This window comes from Carya illinoinensis, chromosome 11 (genome assembly GCF_018687715.1).
Source record: "Carya illinoinensis cultivar Pawnee chromosome 11, C.illinoinensisPawnee_v1, whole genome shotgun sequence".
Taxonomy (NCBI): Eukaryota; Viridiplantae; Streptophyta; class Magnoliopsida; order Fagales; family Juglandaceae; genus Carya; species Carya illinoinensis.
The window spans coordinates 24280530-24301754 of NC_056762.1; the positions used below are offsets into that span (position 1 = coordinate 24280530).

Below are 21225 nucleotides of genomic sequence, written 5' to 3' on the forward strand. Positions count from 1 at the left end.
GAAACCCAAGGATGAGTGGAGGTTTCGAATTATATGTGATGCAGGGGAATTTTGTTGATGCCTTCTCAACAAATTATGGAATTGGTTTTAATAGTTTGGTAGAGGTTTTAATGGTTTTAACAGCAATTGTATAGAAAAAGATGTTTATTTTGCAATTTTTCTCTTGATAGTTTTGTGCTAGTGTTTTGCTCACTTCTTAGTAATGAAATGATATTGATTTGTATGGAAAAGAAACCAAAGTGGATGCAGAATTGCAGAATTTCATCAAAACAGAACCAGACCAGAAAAAGAAAAAAGAAAAAAAAATGATCCGTCCGTACAACCCGGCATGTACGGACGGGTCGAGTTGGCGCACTTTGGACAACTGGGTCGAATCCGACCATGCACAGAACCGACTTTTCCTTCACGGGTTGTAGGCCTAGTTTTGAGAACATGGTAAGAGGCAATGCTTGGGCGTGCTCCTTCAACAATAATTACCGATGATGACAAGGCGATGGCTAAGACAATTGTAGAGGTACTCCCAAATACAACACATAGGTTGTGCTTATGGCATATCTTACAAAAGTTTCCTGAACACTTGGCCCATGTATACAACAAATTTCTAGACTTTCACAAAGATTTTCATTATTGCATCCACGAGACAATTACTACTAATAAGGTCAAGCAAGAATGGGCTTTGATTGTAGTGAAGTATGAGTTAGGAGAAAATACTTGGTTGCAAAATCTTTACAGTTGACAGGATAGGTGGGTATCGGCCTACTTGCATTCGACATTTTGTGCCGGTATGTCAACAACTCAGACGAGTAAAAGCATGACCAATTTTTTTAAAGATTATGTTTGTTCAAGCACTATGGTTAGTGATTTTGTGCATCAATATGAAAAAGTTATAGATACACGTTACTTTAAAGAATGAGAGAAGGATGTGCGAACAAAATCTAAGAGGGCAATAACGAAGACACCTTTTAAAACTGAAGGGGAGGTGGCGATAGTTTATACAATAAAGTCTTTCATGATCTTCCAAAGATGAGTTGTTCAATAGTCTACGGTACCAAGCAAGAAAATTGTATGTGATTGGTGAGGCCAAGACAAATGGAGTGACAGCTCATGGTAAAGAAACACCTCTTTACCATGTGACATTGGAGGATGATGAAGGCATGCTACATGTACTTGCCATATGTGGAAGTTTATGGGGACTCTTTGTAGGCATATCTTGTGTGTTTTTGGCAAGAAAGCAAAGTTAAATAGATTACCATAGCATTATGTCCTAGACAGGTGGACTATTAATGCTAAGAATCGACCCATTCCCTGAATACCATGTTTTGATGACCAAGTGAGGCAAGGACAAGATGATCCCACGATAAGAAAAAGCAAGTCAATGATAAAACTTTATGACATTATCGAACTTGCATAACAGTCAGCAAAAAAATACAATCACTTCACACTTGCATTGGAGAAGGTTCATAAAGAGTTGCTTGCAATCAAAGAGCATGTAGAATGTTCACAAATGGTGCCCACCAATGATGATCAGATATTAAGAAGTCAAGTTGTATCAACCTTTTCACAAACAGTGCAGGATCCTCCATGGGTTCCCATGAAAAGGTGCCCAAAATCTTTAAGATTGAAAAATCCAAAGGGTACACAAAACAACAAAGAAATGATGTTGTAGCATTTGCAAGAATGAGAGACATGCTAAAAATAATTGTTCTTCAGTGATGTACAGTAGCTTTGTAGTTATTTGTATTTTATCGGTTTTTAATTAAAGAAGCTAATAAAGTTTGTTGTTATTTATGTAGAGATTTTGGGCCAACAACTGACAACATATCGGAACATTTGGATTCATGGTGTTAATTTTCTTACATCTTGTATGTGATTTATTCCCTCTTCTCTTTAGCTAAATTAAATTGGTGGGTCTAAATCATCTGTAATAATATTTCTCGCTTGAAGCCTGTTAATACTTTTATAATATTTCCTCTTCTCTTTAGCTAAATTACTCTTTGATGCGGTAGGACATGCCACAACTTAACTGTTGTATAGAGAAGTTGAGATAGGTGTAATCCAAGGAAGATGAAGAAAGCTATTGATATTGTTAATTCTATAATATTATTTAACTATAGAGTAGCTCACTTTTACGAGAATAGTTGTTATTCCTCTCAATCATTGGAACCGTATTGTTATCCGGTTGTGCAAATTGAACAGCTTTAGTCTTTGAACCATATGGCCAATTTTTTATCCAGGAATATTGTATTTCTATTGGAACCATCTTGTATTTCATTGGTAGTCACATTGCTTTAAACATGCACTAGGAATTGAATATTTGATGATAAGTACATTATGGTGATGTGCAATAATTCAAAATCTGCATAAATAAATCTGCTTGAAGGTGTAATCCATAAATTTGCCTAAATAAAACATTCAAAACATATCTTAAATGCGTTAAAAATTTACACCACAAAATAGGGACAAAAAATTACAGCGGGATACATCATATGTTTTTGGACACATAAAAATTACAACGAGTTACATGAGTCATAGCACTGATCGAGATACATTGTATTTTTTTGGAAACATAAAAATTACACCACAAACTATTATAAAAAATAACCATGACAAGTTTAACACTTTCAAGACACCCTTGTACTTCTTCTCCATTGCTTTAAATTTGGATTCTTTGATGCATAGACGCTCATGAAGTACCTTGTCATTCTTCCGTTCAGCTAACTCCAACGTCATCTTACAGTAGTTGTTTTGCTCTCTTTAAGGATAAATCCACTCAAAAAATCTACATTGTTTATTCATATTATAGTTTGGACAATTGTAAAATCTTCTACCAAAACTATTAGATTTTCCAGAAATCCATAGTTTCGCTTGGCAGCCACAATAGCAAAGTGGTCTCTCCAAACTAGCTTTGTTTTCCCCTCTTACAGTCCAATAACTTGAATTGGATTGAGAACCCAAACTTCTCATTTGCTGTCAAAAGCAAAAATTTATATCACTCTCAAATGGCATGAGCATAGGAGAACAAATTCAATAGCACTTAGGATTGTTTAGTAATGGGTACAACTTTTAGATTGAATTCTTCAGGTAGGTGCATGACATATTGAAAAAGACACTTTCCCAAATACTGTGTTTGGTATGGAAAGCTCACGTGTTTGTGGATAAGATTTTAAGCATCTTTATTATTTCCTAAAGGTCAGTAGTTTATAATGGAGTAAAACATGATATGTTTTGCATGATCAAGGGACTATGCTACATAAACATGCACCCATCAACACGCTACAATGTCTGGAATAAAAATTGCACCCATCTACATGCTACAATGTTTGGAGTAAAAAATGCACCCATCTACATGATATAATGGAGTAAAAAATCACACCAATGTTTGGAGTATGCTATATAAACATGCACCCATCTATATGATATAATGGAGTAAAAAATCACCCTATAGATCGGAAATTTTAAGTTTGTCATAACTTAAAATTCAACAGTAAAAAATCACCCTATAGTCATGGTGGTGGCCATGATGTTTCGGTGTTGGTAAAGTGATGGAGTCCATGGTCTATATTGTCTCCTCTGAGAATCCCTTCAACGATGTTGGCAATGGGTGAAGATGATTTTGGTTGATCCTTATGTCCACAAATGCATCCGAAGAGAGGATGTTGGCTGAACTCCTATTGTCTATTAGTATTCTTCGAGTGGTGAAGTTGGTGACCAACATTGTCACCATGAGTGTGTTGTTGTACGAGCATAGTACCCTTTCATAGTCGTCATTGTTGAAGGAGATGGTGGTGGTTTTCTAGGTTTTTGCCTACTTCGTCAGCCTCCCAACGGTGAAGACTTCTTCATATCTCTTTTTAAGCATGTGTTTTTTTGCCTGAAGATGTTGAACCGCCTCTAGGGAATCTTCTTATGATTGTTTAGATTTTGCGGGGGAGGGGGGGTCGTTTGTTCTTGTTTGGACTTGGACGAAGGATTCTTTCAGGATTCCCTCGCCTTGTTTTTCTTCTCTTCGGGCTTTTGCTTCTACAGGATCCTTGAGCCCGATCCTACTCCTTTCCTGTTGATTGCCTTTGGGGCAAGAAATGTTGGGTGACTAAATGGTCCAACTCCCCATTCTCCCACATTGTATCAATTCTTTGTTTTAAGAAGTAGTAATCTGCCGTCTAGTGCTCCTCTATGTTGTGGTATGTGCTGTTGCAGCGCATTCTCTAGTCATGATTGCCATCACTTCGAGTTTGTTCCTCACTCCCTACTTGCACATTCAAGCTTGAATACACCACCCGAGAGTTTTGTTGAGGACGTGCCTCCATCCCTCCTTTCTGGCCTTTCCTACCTTTTGCTCATTTTCATAGATTTTTTCGTTGGTTACTCCCTTTGGCTTACTTTCTGCCTACTCCAATTGGAATTTCCTCATGACAGTCAAGGCCCAGAAAGTGTCTTCAACATTGAAGCAATCGTTTCCTCGATCCATATACTCACGTAATATTGTAGGGGCTTTCATAGACAATTCTGCCATGAAAGGATGTCTAGGCCAGATGCTTCCCACAAGTGCTACCAATGTGATCTTTTCATTATGATCTTCTGCAGTCATGCACTCCTTATTGAACCTAGCTAGGTACACTTTTAGGCTCTTATCCTCTCGTTGTTTGACTATGAAGTGGTATGCAGTTCGTTGTGTCCTCCTACTACTGGCTATGAATTGGATCAGGAACTGTCTACCCAATTCTTTGAAACTGTCTATGGAACCATGTTGTATAGCTCTAAACCACTCTCTCGCTACTCTTTTTAAGGTTAAGGGGAAAGCTTGACATACAATTTCTCCAAAAAAATCATGGAGTGTCATGTGAGCCTTGAATGTCTTCAAATACTTGACCAGATCCCTAGATCCGTCTTACATTTAGCCTTCCAAATTCTTGGCACCGCTATTATTTTTGCACCATAAGACAGATCTATGCTATTGAGCAGTTGATCAATGGATTAGGATACACCTATCCTCTTAATCATCTCCTTGTATTTATCCATGAGATTTCGTAAATTATGGTGCATCTTCTTCTTTTGTTCATTGTCAAAGGTTGGCTTGCAAACTTGCAATCCCACTTCAATCCATTCATTATGGCTTGGTGCAGTTTCTTCTTTGGAGCCTGCACTCCTTTTGTCTAAGAGCCTCGTTGTCACGCTAGATACACTCCATCTCCAAAGCAATTTTCCTTAGTCTTTCTTCCATTTTTGTGAATCTCCCTTCCATGTTATCGTTCATTCATTCGCTTGTCAAAACTGCTTCTTGATCGCAGGTTGCTTGAGAACGAGTCATTGGAGGCATATGAAAAGCACGTTGAAGTTTTGCAGATCCCACATATAGTGTCAATTGTTGTGGACATGTTTCGTACTCCTGGAAAAGGCCTTTAGCAACTTGCACCAAAAGGATAAGTGGGGCTCGATGTGGTGGGGGACTCCTTCGAAGCCTATATCATTGAGAATCGAGTATACAGAGTATTTTAGTTTTTTGGATTGTGAAGTTACCTTCGGCATGTGCTTTGACCTCTATTTATATGAATCAGGTGTTCAATTGGTAACACTTGCCTTACGGCCCGATCCTTGCTAATCCTTGTTGGACTACAGACCATTAGTGCTTTAGATCTGCTTATGTGGCAAGTACTGTGACGAGGGGAATTAATATGCGTGGGTGAGTATCTCGCTAGATGTTATCAATATTACTCATTGTCCATTACGTCATTAAGTCACTATTAATGATAGATGGATTCGAATTTTGTATCAGGGCATTTTGGTGATCGTGGGCTTGGTTTCTACTAAATAGGCTTACGACTTTGGGTTCATAGGCCCTTGTGATGTAGGGTTCAATACGACTTCCTTAGGGGAATATTCTGCCTACCAATGTCATAACATTGTTTCTAGACCAGGAAAAATAGTAAAATGGTTTAGGCCCCCCGAGGGTTGGTTTAAGCTTAATTGTGATGGGAGTTGTCGAGGGAATCCTAGCAATACAGGAGGTGGTGGCATTATAAGAGATAGTCATGGCTTCGTGAAATGGGCTTTCTCTACTCATTACGGACATGGCACTAATAATAGTGCGGAATTAAAGGCCATTATGGAAGGAATTCGGATTTGTAAACGGCTTCATATGAATAATATTATTATTGAAAGCAAATCTAAAATTGTCATCGATTGGATTTGTAAAGGGAGGTGCACGTTGTGGTATCTCTGGGATTTTTGGGATGATTTATGTGAGGAATTGAGGGGAATGAATTACATGCCTGAACACTAATTCAGGGAAGCAAATTTTGCGACGGATTTTTTAGCATGTGAAAGAGAAAGGGGGAGGATGGAAGTTTATGATAGCATTCGAAGAGGTCCTCAGCTTTTAAAAGGCATCGTCCGGATTGATTCTCTGGGCCTTCCTTCTTTTCGCTTCTAGCTGGGTTAGTTTTTGTTTTTTTGGTTGGTTGTGTGTTGCTTTTTTAGGCTTGTTTAGTTCCTTTTTAGGCATGTTTAGACCTTTTTTTATAGGCTTTTTTAGGTTGGTTTGTGGTTTTTTTCTTTTGCTGTTTGAGTTGCATTTGGGAGGTCTTTTTTTTTTCTTTATCTGTTAACTCCCAGAGTTTGTTTCGATAACCATGGTTTCCCTTTGCCACAAGTGAGAATTTTTAATAAATTTGGGACGAGGCCACTATGGCATGTGGCTACTGCCTATTTTTTTTTTTAAATAAAGGATACTAAATTTCTTATGGCACTATTGTTTTATTTGGTCTATATCTGCGCCAAGATGGATTATACACTCTTTTTGCGATGTTTCTTTGGCTATGTTTTTCAAAAATGGTAGATGGTCTTGTAAAAAAATAAAAAATCTAAATGTATAAAATTGAGGGCTCAAAAGATTCTAAATAGGAATATTTAGTTATCATAAAAATTCATGCTTTTATTTATAATTCTATCATTTGAATTGAAAGTGTTGGGAAGATTTTCGCCTAGGGCCCAAGGGCCACGAAGACCAGCCTAGACTCAGCATCAGGTAGCTCCCCCACACCATAGGGAAAAGCTTAGGGAGATCACGCCACATTAAATGGGTTCACAAGACAATCACGTCGTATTAATGACTAAGCCTAGAGGGCCAAGTTGCATTAATGGTAGTGTGGCGGAGGGAGTTCGGGTGTATTTCCCTTCCCCCCAGGTTGCAGGGTATGGCCTTGTGACTCCTAGGACTGGGTATATATGTTCACTCAACCTCCAGGTAAAAGGAGACTTTGGGCTTCTTCTGCTAATCAATTATTCCTTATACTCAGTACTTAATTTACATAAATCGTTATTTTGGGGAGCGATCACTAACTTTGGCATTAGAGGCTCTTTGGAAGATCCCAAGGCCACCTTTCCCACTCTATCTTTGTGTCTGTAGGCCCAAGCAACAGAAGACCTAGACCACTGATAAGCTAGCCCTTAGGTGTACGAAACACACTGTCAACAATGGCACCATCTGTGGGATATTCTAAAAAATGTGTCATTCGTATGCCTACAAGGACCCGTTCTCAGTTGGTGTGGGACCAGGAAGAAGAAGCCTCAGTCAACATGAAAACGAGGTTAGCGGCCATGGAGCAACTCGTTGAAAAGCTCACTAACAAAATGGATGTTCTCTGCGAGGAAATCCAAGTCCTCAAAGACAACCATCAAGATTCGGCACACCATGGAGAAGCACCATGAGCCTCGGAGGGAATAGGAAGGTGACAATAATGAAAGGGGAAAGGAAGCACATGCAAGACGAGCTACGCAAACTCAAAAGAAAGTACAACGAAATTATGAGAAAGATGGGAAGCTTATCTACAGTAGATCAACTACTCATTAGAATGGGTTTACCCTACAACACGAAGGTAATGGTGGTCCCGTTACTACCAAAATCCTGTGAGGTCCTAGGGAGGTAGTGTCCCTTCAACGTGGCGGAACGGGATAATGTTCGGGCAACCTCAAGGCTAGACCCACAAACAACAAGGCGACCTACGATCCTCCGGTAGGCCATCTTGCTAGCCACAGACACTAAAACCTCGGTCATTGAGGTTTCCTACTAGCATGGGTTGACCTTGTCGCTCATTGCGGAGGACCTCAGGTAGCCTTACTCTCCTCCCACAACAAAGGGACGACTACCTCCCTAGGGGACTGACGGGGAGGGTGCGGCTTGAGGTGATCCTACCCCTCTCATAGCGGAGTGCGAGATAGTCTCAAGACTACCTGAAACACCTTAGAGGAGACCACATTCCCAAGAAAACAAAGACTCTAAATTCCACCATGGCAGGGAGGCAAGGCAGGCTAGTAATCGTCAAATATAACTTTGTACCTCGGTTCTAGTCTTGCAGGATATTTGGATGAATTAATGCTTACATGCCACTCCACCTCTCTGGGCAAGTGCGAGGGTCAATGAGGTGCACCTGGTCTTACATACCGTGCAACCTCTACCGAAGTGTTTAGGCTTCAGGCTTACATGCCACTCGACCCCTCTTGCCAAGCGCGAGGGTCAACAAGGCACACCGGGTTCTACATACCATGAGACCTCCACAAAGGCTTTGAACGCACACCACGTAGCTCGATCAGAAGTTACAAATAAACTCGGCATTGACGTCGCACCATGTCCATAGAGGGACGCAGGCAAGCTTGACTTAGGCCCCGAAGGGGTTTTGAACTAAACATTACCAAATGCAAAGTATCCAACCCTTATGAAGATAAGTGGGCAAAGAGGACGTTACGCTCGATGGGGTACCACCCAACATGTGGAATCGCCCTCGCGGCACTAAGAGTTATTTGGTCACCAAAGTCAAAGCAAAATGTCAAGCCTTAACAAGTAACCAACGTATTACCACCCATGAGGGGCATGCACAGAGTACTAATAAGCAAAACAGGAAGGAACAATGAAGACTAAATCCATAAACCAAAAAACATTTTATTCATCAGCGGTCGGAATCTTTACAAAGAAAAGGCTACAACATATCCACAAAGAAACTATGCAAAGAGAAAGAGGCCGAAAATGATCCACGAACAGGGCCAAAACTCAGTGAACTACGCTACAACACCATCGGCAGAAAAAGATGATGTCGATGGGGTCACTAGAGAGGCACCATCATAGAAGTATAGAGGGGCCGTAGCATAGAAATCACCTCGAAGATGAGCTCAATAAGCAAAAGGGCAAGAAATGGGATCTACCAAATCAAGCGCTCAAACCACACAACCATCAAGGACAACCAAGGGGAGGAAACCAGCCTCAGTCAAAACCACCTCCACATAGGCCAAGGACCCATATGGAAGTGGCAAATAGAGGCTGCACCCTTGTGGTCACAACCCAAATCAAATATTGTGAGGCAGAGCTCGAATTGAAGGAGACCCCTCCCTAGTTGGACAAGCGTCCCCTCATTCTCCTCCCCTAGCCAGCGAGGAAGTGCTTGAACCTTGGCAAGTTCAAGATGTTAGAAATCTCCTTCGACCTCCAAGCCTAAGGGAAAAGCCCAGCTCCTTCCCAAGCATGGGAACGGCTTGAGACGTAATGACAAAACAAGAACTACACGAGGAGTTCTAAGATAGGAAAATCCATCAAATAGCACACTAGCAAGGCTAGATGTGCTTCATTTCTGCAAAGCACCTCATGATGACGAAGGATGACACGGCTTTCAAAAAGGTGTCCTTCGAGAGCCTCGAGAGACTACCATGCGGTTGCCTCTACAAAAACCATAAGATGCAGTACCAAGAGTTTGGCTTGAGGCAAGAAAACCCGTCGGTGCAAGAAATAGCAAAATAGTGGTTCAGCAAGAAGGAAAAGAAAGCTTGGGAGCGCTCGAATAGTAGGAAGTGAGAGTTGATGGCAAATGATGAAGGCTAAGGGTACTATTTATAGGCAAGGAATGATGGTTTGTTCCTCCAGATTTTGGAAAGCATACGTATCCCAGAACCTCATCAAATCTGATGCGAATCTCGGGAAAAACCCAGCATGAATCTCGGGGAGCACATGGCAGCTATTATCTGAAGCCATAAGCCTAGGGAGAATAACGGATGTACATTAATAGCCAACTTCCCAAGATTTAGATTTGTGTAGATTCACAAGCAGGACATTGAATATTGGACCAGTCTCGTTAGGAAACCAAAGGTCATCGTACAACAAAGAATTCGAAAGAGCAAAATACGAAGCGACATAAATCTTTATGGCAAACAGACAAATAGACAATGTGAAAAAGAAGCTAAAAATACATAAGGGAAATCATGGCGTTAGGACATGGATTAACACAAAAAAATATATACAGAAGTGAAGAAACGTGTGGCGTCCATGGTCTCTACAAGACAACAAGTTTTGAGGCCCACAAAGATCGGCCCAGACCCAGCATCAGGCAGGTCCCCCACACCCCAGGGGGCTCGAGAAGCCTAGCCTAGATCCACAGGACCCGCGACCAACAAAAATTGGGCATGCATGTTTGGATCAGGATGGGACATTACACAAAACCTGGGAAGCCAAAGCAGAGAAAAGGGAATGAGGCATGACAAAGAGGAGGGACAGGACTCCAAAACAACACGAGGAGATCACAACGCCTTAAATGGGTTCATGAGACAATCATGCCACATTAATGACTAAGCCCAGAGGGCCTAGCCGCATTAATGGCAATATGGTGGAGAGAGGTCCGGGAGGATTTTCCTTCCCCTAGGTCGCAGGGTATGTCCTTTTGACTCCTGGGACTGGGTATATAAGGTCAATCGACCTTCAAGTAAAAAGGGACTTCTTCCTCTAATTAGTTCTTCCCCATACTCAAATGCTTAATTTATACAAAATATTCTTATTTTTGGGGAGCGATCACTGATTTTGGCATCATAGGCTTCTCGGGAGATCCCAGGGGCACCTTTCCCACTCTATCTTTATGTCTGTAGGCCTAAGCTACAGAAGACTTAGACTGCTGAGAACTTGGTCCTTAGGTGTACGAAACACGTCGTCAACAAAAAGAGGTAAAAAAATGTGATATTATGTTACCTTGCCACTATGTTCATAAAATCAATTGTTGAATCACTGCAGCTAGCTTTCCTGTACCATCATCAACTTCAAGATATGCTTGACAACTATTAGCAATAAAAATATAGTTATCTGTTAGGATGCATAGAAAGGATATGTTAAATTTTTTAAGTGAGTGATGTAAACCGAAGGTTTAGAAAGAAAGTACATATCGTGATTGTGCAATGTTTATGTGTTTACAATGGTAACACAAAAATGTTTCATTGTATTCATAGCCTATTGCTTTATTACATCCACAAGACATATAAAAGAAGATTTGCTGGAGGTCGAGCTCATTTATCTTCCCCATTACCCAAAATTTTGGTTTCTACCTGATATTTATAACAAGTATTAAAATTATTGTGTTGTAATATTATTTGATAATTAGCAAAGTACTGTTAAGAATATAATTTTATTGTCATGGGTTGTTGTAACAACCCACTAGAACCTCCTAAGGCCTTGACCTTAGTAGCCTTAATCCTAGTTAATTAGGAGTTGGGCTATTGGGAATAAGAACAGTTTTAGATTTTTGAGTTTGCAAGATGACCATATACTTTGGGTTTAGTTAGAATTATGAAAGTTCTAGTGCAATATTGATTTTGAAGAAAATGAAATTTTTGGATCTTGATTGGTTTAGTAGTATTATTTCAAAGAACTTTTAGTACTTAATTAATTTTGAGAAAATGTGCCAAGGGGCCTATGTTAGAATAATAAGTGGCATATTGGAGATTTTGCCATCTTATTGGGCTAAGTAATTTGGGTTAAATTTTTTATTCTTTATTTTAAACTATTTTATTGTTAGGTTTAACCATTTTATTTTGTTAATATTTAATTGTAGTGTTTTTATTTGTCTTTAATTTATTTTATTATGCATTTTTCTTCTTTGTTGGACCCTTTATTTTCAGATTGGGCTTGTCTTCAATGGATTTTTCCTCTATTTTGGGCCCAGCCCAGTCGATTTTAGAGGCCCAGCCAGCTTTGCATTTCAGCCTAGCCACTTAGAGTTCTAAACGGCATCGTTTGGCTTCAAGCCCTTAGGGCTTCATCTCCTTCTTTCATTGCTGCGTTGTTTCCTCATTCTTCTTCTTCATTTGTTTTCTTTTTTGTCTCCCCTGCCGCACGACAGCTTAACCATGCTTATAATTGGTGATTGTTCAAGTGGATCAATAAGTCTCTAAACCTCTCTTCTGTATAAATGGAAGAAAGAATGGCACTATCTAACATATATGGCTCTTTTCTAGAACATACAATGTTCTAGAACACTATCTAACACTATCTAACATATAATTCAAGAACATATAATGTTCTTGAATTGTCCCAAAAATATTGAAGCTGGGCCAAAGAATGGTGTTGTCCCAGAATTGTAGCAGGACAGTTCACAAACATTATTAAGGCAAATTGGGACATAGCTTTAGATAGATAGCAAAAGGAGAAAGATCAAGCGAGTTGTTTTCTGATTTCTTTTATGTATACAATCTCAAGTATTGGAATATCACAAATCTAGACTTTCTAGAAGGCTCAATTTTTCTTCGTTTAAGAAGATTACCACTAATCTTAATACGCTTCATATATTATTATGACAGAGTTTTAATTTATTTATTTTTATCACATTTTACCATTCTATCAATTATATATTAATAAATAATTAAATACATGATTAATCATATTCTACCAGAAAAGAAATTAACTGTCTATACACTTTGCGTAATCCACTACACAGGATATTTTGTCCTAATAGCTCCTAATAGATTTTTTATTTTTTATTTTTTTATTTTATTTTTATTTTTTTTTAACCTTTGAGATATTTGCTTTACAGTCCTACTAATGCTATTAGAATGATATTTTTAGGAATTCATTGCAACTTTCTTTGTCTTTTACCTCTTGGCAGCTAGCGGCTTGATCCCATCACCTTTTGGTAAAGTCTCGGCATCATCATTATTTGTTGTTTTTAATAGGAAAAGTGATTTCATTAACTCCATCAACGCATTCATACTGTCCTTTCTTGCATGTGTAAGTCAAGGTATATCATTCTCTGATTTGTTTTTACTTTTCAATGAAAAAGTTATAAGTATTAATTATTGTATAGGCTTTGCATCAACAGACTTTTGAGATCAATGAATTTTTTTTTATTATTTTTTACTTTGATTCAAATAATATAACTTTAACAAAAAAAAATTTCGTGTACAAAATTTTCTAATTTAATAAAATAAAACCAAGAGAAAAAAAATATTATATTCAAACAAAAAAATGTAAATGCGACTTATTATTTTAACCTATTTATTTATATATCGTGACTTACCCAAAACAAAAGGTTAGTTTGGAAATAGATCTTATCTTTAAAAGTTTTCATGTCTTATCTTATTCATTATATCTCGTATTTAAATATAATTTAAACATAAATATTTTTAAATTAATTATTATAATTTTTTTAAAATTTTAAATAAAAAATATAAAAAAAATAATTTAACTTTTTTAAATCTTTAAATAAAAATAATATTATAAAAATATATTTTAATAATATTAAAATTTTATAATATTTCTTATTTAATTTTTTTTCCCTCATTCCTCGCAATTTTAAAAATACTCCATCCAAAATATCTCGCTGCTTTGCCGACAAGTAATTCACAAATCAAAAAACATTTTGACACCCGTATCAAAGCATTGACAACAAACTCAACACCAATTCAAATAGTAATGATTATATCAACAGACACTGCTACCCAGAGAAAGTTCTCATCACTATAATGGGCTGGAGCAATGATATCAGACTATAAATTCTTCGTGACAACTAAAAGCAAATAAAATTAAATAATTTAAAAATTTTTTAAAAATAAATTAATATTATTTTATTATTATATAAAAATTATATAAATAAAATAAACAAAAACAAATTCATTACAATTTAATTAAAACTTAAATTTGAGTTTAGTTATTCCAAAAAGGTTCGAGACATCTCCCCGGTTATCAGAACTCCTTTAATTTTATAGTACTTGGATAAAATTAAAGTCAAATGAAAACGTCAAGTTAGTGTTGTATGACAACTAGACCGGATACTAAAGTAAATCTTTCTTTCTAGAGACACCCTATCAGTGATGCTGTATTCCACTGCTTCACTTGGACTAAAATATTTTGGGCACCTGATGTCATCTTCAGTCTGTTCAAGCGATTTTCCAACAAGCTTTGCAAGGAGATTAACCTTGAATTAAATTAAATAGCAACTGTGTCAGGTGGTACACCGGCTCGTGCTTAAATACATATCTAAATGCTAAGTCGCAAAAGTTTCTCAATTGTCAGTAGTAAGAATCAAATTAGAGCTGTTCACAAGAAATTAAAGAAACAATTCCTCATTTATATAGAGAGGGGGATAGTAGAGCCTTGTTAGAATGGAGACATTTATTTTCCTAATATCCCAAAATTAAGATTCTAAAGATGTGTTTGGAAGCACAAGTATTCTCATATATTTCTTTTCCAAACATTAGTTAAATAAAAAATAATAATAATTTTAAATATTCAACTTTTTCATCTAATTATCACCTAATTATTACTACTTGTCGAAACTCTCAAACAAAGCATAAAGAATAATATAATTTTTTCTCTCATTTTTTAAAATCCAATAAAATTATTTAAATTACTCTTTTTCTTAATGTTAATTATTGTTTATTATTTAAATTACTCTTTACTTTAAACTATTTTATTGTTGGGTTTAATTATTTTATTTTGTTAATATTTAGTTGTGTTTTTATTTATCTTTAATTTATTTTATTGTACATTTTTCTTTGTTGGATCATTTATTTTTGGATTGGGGTTGTCTTTAGTGGATTTTTCCTCTATTTTGGGCCTAGCCCAGTCGGTTTTAGAGGCCTAGCCCAGTTTGCATTTCAGCCTAGCCTCTTCGGGCTCTAAATGGCATCGTTCGGCTTCAAGCCCTTAGGGCTTCATCTCCTTCTTTCCTCTGCTGCGTTGTTTCCTTCTTCTTCTTTTTCATTTGTTTTCTTTTTCTTCTCCCCTGCCGCACGACAGCTTAACCATGCTTATAATTGGTGATTGTTCAAGCAGATCAATAAGTCTCTAATCCTCTCTACTATATAAATGGAAGAAAGGATGACACTATCGAACACTGTTACGTAGATAACTAACACAATAAGAAGGGTGAAGTGGGTTATATTTAAAAAATTAACAAGTATAAATCAAATACACAATATAAAATATAAATAAAATATGAAGCAGCAATAAATATAAAGAGTAAGAGTAAAAGAGAAGCAAACTCAGCATGTTAACGAAGTTCAACCCCACTGCCTACGTCATCGCCTTAAACTATCCATTGAAAGTCTTTAAATTCACTATTCAATCTCCTTCAAGTGGAGATAGAAACCTATTACATATTTGAACAACATTGCTACAAAGAATCCATGTAGAATGCCCTCTACGCTTGTAATCACCTTGCACATGGTGATTCAACTATTCTCTGTGTAGAACACGTTCTACACACACAAGGGTTTATACACACCCTTTTATGGATATAAAAGTTGATAGTGGGTAGGTTATCAAAAAGCATTCCTCAATGAGTGAAACAAGAACAATATAACGCAAACTATATATCTCTCAAAATGAACAAGATGTAAGGCGCAATGCTTAGAGAAGAGTGAATGAAAATTTTGAATGAATGTTATATGCTTTTAGTGTTGTAAATTTGAAACTCTCAAATGATCTATTTATAGGCATATGAGACTTCATATTCATGTTTAAAAAGATTCAAATGTCAAAAACAATATCATTCACTTTTTAAAAATTTCAAACCTAATATTTTTACTTTTCGTATATGACAAAAGGAGTATATGACTTTAATTTTTAAAATTTTCAAACAAAATCATCTACTTTTTGCATAAGTAAAAAAGAGCATCAATTACTTTTGAAAATATTCAAATAAAGCATGAACATGTGAAAGATGACAATCAATCGTCTTTAATATTTTCAAAATTTTCAAACAAAATCATCAACCTTTTGCATAAGTCAAAAAGTGTATCAATCACTTTTGAAACTATTCAAATAAAGCATACACATGTGAAGCATGACAATCAATCATCTTTAATATTTTCAAAATTCAAATCTTTAATTATGTCATGCACATGTGAAAGATGACAATCAATCATCTTTCAAATTTTTCAAATTTAAGTTTTAAAATATTCATGCATATGTGAAAAATGTATTTTAATATTTTATGATAAAATATTAATTTTGAGCCTTAATCCTAATTTTGAATTTTTAAGATATTTATAAAATTACTCTATAAGATTTAATGTGAACTTATTCCTTTTTTGATTATGCTTGATTCTTTAATGTGCTTGACTCCATTGTACAAATAACTTGAGCTTGAGACTCTTTTACTCTTTAAATTTATCTGTTATCATCAAAATTAATATGTAGATATATAATTACATGAAACTTAAAATCTTGAATTCAACAAACACATATGGTTATTGAAGCCTGTGGCAAAGAATGGTGTTGTTCTAGAATTGCTGCAGGACAATTCAAAAACGTACATTGTTAAGGCAAATTGGGACATAGCTTTGAATAGATTGCAAAAGGAGAAAGATCGAGTGAGTTGTTCTTTGATTTCTTTCTAAATACAATTTGAAGTATTGGAAAATCACAAACTTTTTCTTTTCAAAGAAAAGATAGGCTTTCTAGAACGCTCAATTTTTCTTCATTTAACACGCTTCACATGTTATTATGACATATTTTATTGCTGAATTACTAGAAGATTGGAGAAGCCATTGAATTAAAAAGTCTAAAATTATTTATTAAAAGAGTGGTTTATTAGTTTTTTGAACAGTATTTAAGGAAACCCAATACCAATGGTAGCAAAGATGAAAATCATGAATTTTAAGAAAGGTGGCTCTACAGCCACCGCTGCAGGCTCTCGCTAGTGTATTTCATATATGTATATTGCTTTTTTTTTTCTTTTTTTTAATCCACATGCAAGTTTTAACACTTTTAGATATTTAAAAAAAAACTTATTTATACATTGAGTAAAAAAAATTAAAATTAAAATTCGAGCAAGAAGACTAGCTTTTTCCTTTTCACATTATATGTTGAAGAAATCTTGATTGCACACAACATTACAATAAAACTGTATCCCAGTTCTTGTGTGGTATCTTTTCTGAAACTATATATATTTTAAGCAGAGATAGGTTATTCTACAATGAATTGCATATCAATTATTTGTGGCTTTCACTTCATTCGTATACGAGTTCGTCCAATCTTTTGAGTTCTTCTCGTGTAGTTGGATGTTCTCCTGGTAGGCATGCATGCATACAACCAAAATAGGGAAAAGTGTCTAAAAAAGGATTTTTGTTTGTTATGCTTAATTTTTTGTTTTGGTTAAAAAGTTTTATTTATAAGTTGGTGTAAATTATTATGACAAATTCACAATATTGCTGATGTGATAATATATAATTTATAAGAAAAATTTATAAATTTAAATATTGCAAATCAGAATCCAAAGGAAAGAGTTATAAGGGCAATTATTTGAAACTTCATTCCTTATAATCGGAAATTTATTCATACTCATGATCTCTTGTCATCATCCCCACAGTACAACATTAACCTGGCCTATTATTTATATTACAACATGACCAAGAACACTTATGCTGACAAAGTATACAATACATTAAAATACAATACCCCAGTAAGTAGATAGAAACTAATAATCAATTACATAGTAACCCATGCAATGATCATACTTATATCTAACAAAAACATCAAAATATTATTAAAATTGAAAGAGCTTTCTAATTGATTTAGAGCTGAATATTTGAGTCATACGCAGCCCCAACTTTCCACAAAGCAGGCAAATCTTTTTTGGATTCCACCCATTTGTTGCCATGCACTTGAAACCTTAATTTTATTGAACCACTTGGTACTGGATTAGACATCTCCCACACTGCCCCAAAGGCTTTACGCATGCTCCTCCATTGTTTGCAATCCTTCTACATGCACCATCAAATGAAAAAAGAGAGCCCATCCATCAGTTTATAACAATGATCATCATCTCATTTATTCAATACACATCTTTTAATAGAAACTTATTTGTGCACATTTAGAGTGGGCAAGTTGTGATATAAACTCTTTAATAAAAATAAAGTAAAAGTCATTAAAACTTTTACCTTTTTTTGGAGGCTTGCTCCAAACTCTCAAAGGATTGAAGTTTCATAAATTCATATAACAATATTCGAAGAATTATATGAATATACCTGACACAATTGGACGGCTGTAATGTCGTTTATCCCAGCTGCATATATAACCATTATAGCTAGATAATTAGGATATTTGCTTTTCTCATGGACCTTGAACATAACGTTGTAACCAGGGTAGCGGCATGGGACCCTTCGGTATTCTACGTCAATCACACCACGACCAAACAACTCCTTGGCCCCTTTGGAACCAGGGTGTGCCAATCTTGTGAAGGCTCGGGAGCTTAGTATGAAGTCAGTCTTATCACCTTCACTATAGTCAGTCACCACCACGTTCACTCCTCCATCACTACAATATTGTGATGATGTGCATCTAACCTGAAAAATCATCATCAACAAAACCACTAATCATACATGCTATATTATTATGATTATTATTATTACTATGGAGACCAAGTAAAGCAAATTATATAGGTTACTTTTTCATTAGCGCTATCTAATACAATCATTGTCCTTGAGCTTCATATGATAGGAAGAGTGTTTTGAGTTAAAGCAAGCTCAAACAAGTTGGCGTAGACCATGCTAGCTAGCGTGCTATGCTTTATTCACAACACTTATCCACTTAATTATTCATGCAATTCCATGCATTATATTATTTATAAGTTTAGTGAGTACGTAAAATATTATTTCTTATAGGGCCCATTATATTTATTAAAAAGTCAAATATTAATATTTTCTTTGATAAGTTGATGTGGCAAACTTCTAAATCAGCAGTATATTTGATGTGTCAAAAAATAGGCTTGTAATTTTACCTTATAGCAAGCACCACAACCAGTTCCATTCCTATATAGCTTAGAGACTCCAGTCACGAAGCCATCATTGACAGTCTTTCCGAATTCTCCAAACCCACAAGCTCCTCCTATATGATCACCATTTCATGAGCTCAATTGTACATAATATATACATATATAGAGTAATGGTACATATAAATACATTTGCATACTTTCTACGCACTCCACTAATATGATTGGTATGATCAATTTTTTTTAATATATAACCAATTACATCAGTGAAATGCACAAAAGGGTACGCAAAAATAGTTGCACATAAAACTTTTGATATATATATATATATATATATATAAACCGAATAACTTTTACACATTCCTAATTATTGATATTAATTAGTATTTGGTAGAGAAAGAAATTTGTTCAAAATAGTTGAGCAAATAATTCTTTCAGCATGCATGCACACAATAACTTGTAATGCATAGTTATGAATAACTCCAAATTGGTAGCCAAATAACATCTAAGTGTGTATAAGCAGACTTACTTGGAGTCCCACCAAGGCTGTTACGACCACCATAGTAGCTTGCTCTTGATGAGTAAGTAAAAATGTCATGAGAGGTGCATAGAGTAGGCAAGAGCAGAACCATGCAAATCACACAAAGAATACCAACTTGGTTTTCAAGTACTGCAAGCCCCATATCTTAATGGCAAGGTTTCTTGATAAAGCGTAAGATAATGGAAGAAAGAGACCAAAACTAAAGCTCTAATTAAAAAGCATGCAGCCAGATCAGTTGTAGAAGAAAATGGACGAGGAGGCTAAGTAGAACTGGGAAGCAAAGAAATCATAGTCTAGCATTTATAGGACTTGAGCGGCGACAAGAAAAGGTCATGGGTTGAGGTGAGAGATAGGCACATTTTTGTCCCACTAAGAGAGAAGGGAATTATAGTACTTGTAGTTTTAAATGCCAAGTGTTTGTAGTGGGTGCTAATTGTAATATATATATAATTAATTTTAGGAAAAAAATTAAAAATAATAAAAAAATATTCTATTATTATTTTGACTCAAAAATACATAATCTAATATAAGAGTTTTTCTTGAATCACAAAAACAATCTCTAAAATATTTTATTTTACATTTGCATATAAAGAAACCAATGGTTTAGTGCCATCTGAATTCTCAATGGATTATCATTTTAAAGCTAACCCAAGTTTTAACTTTTGTAACGTGAAAATATTTTGGCCTATTCCATTTACATCTAATTCTCATGTTGGATTATCTATTTATTTTTTATATAATAACAAGTAATATTTTTAATTTATTTATTTTTATCATATTTTACTATTTCACCAATTATATATTAATTAGTAATCATAATCTAATAAAAGACAAAGTTAATCATATTCTATCAAGAAAAGAAATGAAATGCACAGCATAGATGATTTTTATTTTGCGTTTACTGTAGTATAAATTAACTGCACTTTGCATAGTCCACTACACAGGATGTTTTGTCCTAATAGCTCCCAACAGATATTTTTTTTTTACCATTGAGATATTTGCTCTAATGCTCTTAATATTGAGTAGTACCCCTCGAGACTATTTCTGGAATACCCGAGACAATTTCCGGAATAAAAATCATTGTGCGCATGTTTATCTGTTATGCTATTAGTAGAAGGATATGTTTGGGAATTCATTGCCAACTTTTCTTTGTTTTTGACCTCTTGGCAGCTAACGCCTTGGCCCTATTATCTAACAACAGTCTCGAGTATTAATCCAATCGACATATTCATATCAGTTCAGAGGACTTGTTGAATGGGAAAGTCAAAGTATTAATTATTGTATACAGCTTGCATCATCATATATATTATCATTTTTCTTAACAGTATATACATATTACAGAAGAAAATTAATTATACAATACGAATGTGTAGCTTTTTTTATTATTTTAGTTATAAAAAAATTATATAAAAATAAATCTATAAACTGACTTAGTTTGATACAATACGTCAAATTATAAAATTATTTTTAATATAAAATGGATCTAATAAATTATGTAAAATCACTTCAATTTATAAATTTATTTTTATATATGTAACAGTTCTAAAAAATTTATTAGATATTGTATAGACATAAGTCTTGTCGGAAGCTACACATTAATTTTAAGATCAATGAATTTATTATTATTATTATTATTATTATTATTATTATTTTTCACTTTGTTTCAAATAA

General features: G+C 35.3%; 1 protein-coding gene across 1 annotated transcript; it reads right to left on the reverse strand.

Annotated features, from left to right (window-relative positions):
* Window positions 1–17556: 17556 nt before the first annotated feature.
* On the reverse strand, window positions 17557–19940 carry LOC122282101 (expansin-like B1). Its single transcript, XM_043094051.1, has 4 exons — window positions 19543–19940; window positions 19023–19129; window positions 18271–18588; window positions 17557–18006 (listed from the first exon to the last, which is right to left on the reverse strand). Exons 1-4 carry the CDS (start codon window positions 19694–19696, stop codon window positions 17818–17820), a joined length of 768 nt encoding a protein of 255 aa, XP_042949985.1. The 5' UTR covers window positions 19697–19940; the 3' UTR covers window positions 17557–17817.
* Window positions 19941–21225: the final 1285 nt, after the last annotated feature.

What these genes read in the sequence shown, in the direction of transcription:
- LOC122282101 (XM_043094051.1), bottom strand. Translation starts at nt 19,696, where the DNA reads ATGGGGCTTGCAGTACTTGAAAACCAAGTTGGTATTCTTTGTGTGATT. An exon ending in CAGCCTTGGTGGGACTCCAA is followed by an intron (nt 19,130 to 19,542) that starts GTAAGTCTGCTT and finishes GTGATCATATAG; the next exon opens with GAGGAGCTTGTGGGTTTGGA. An exon ending in CAGCCGTCCAATTGTGTCAG is followed by an intron (nt 18,007 to 18,270) that starts GTATATTCATAT and finishes TGGTGCATGTAG; the next exon opens with AAGGATTGCAAACAATGGAG.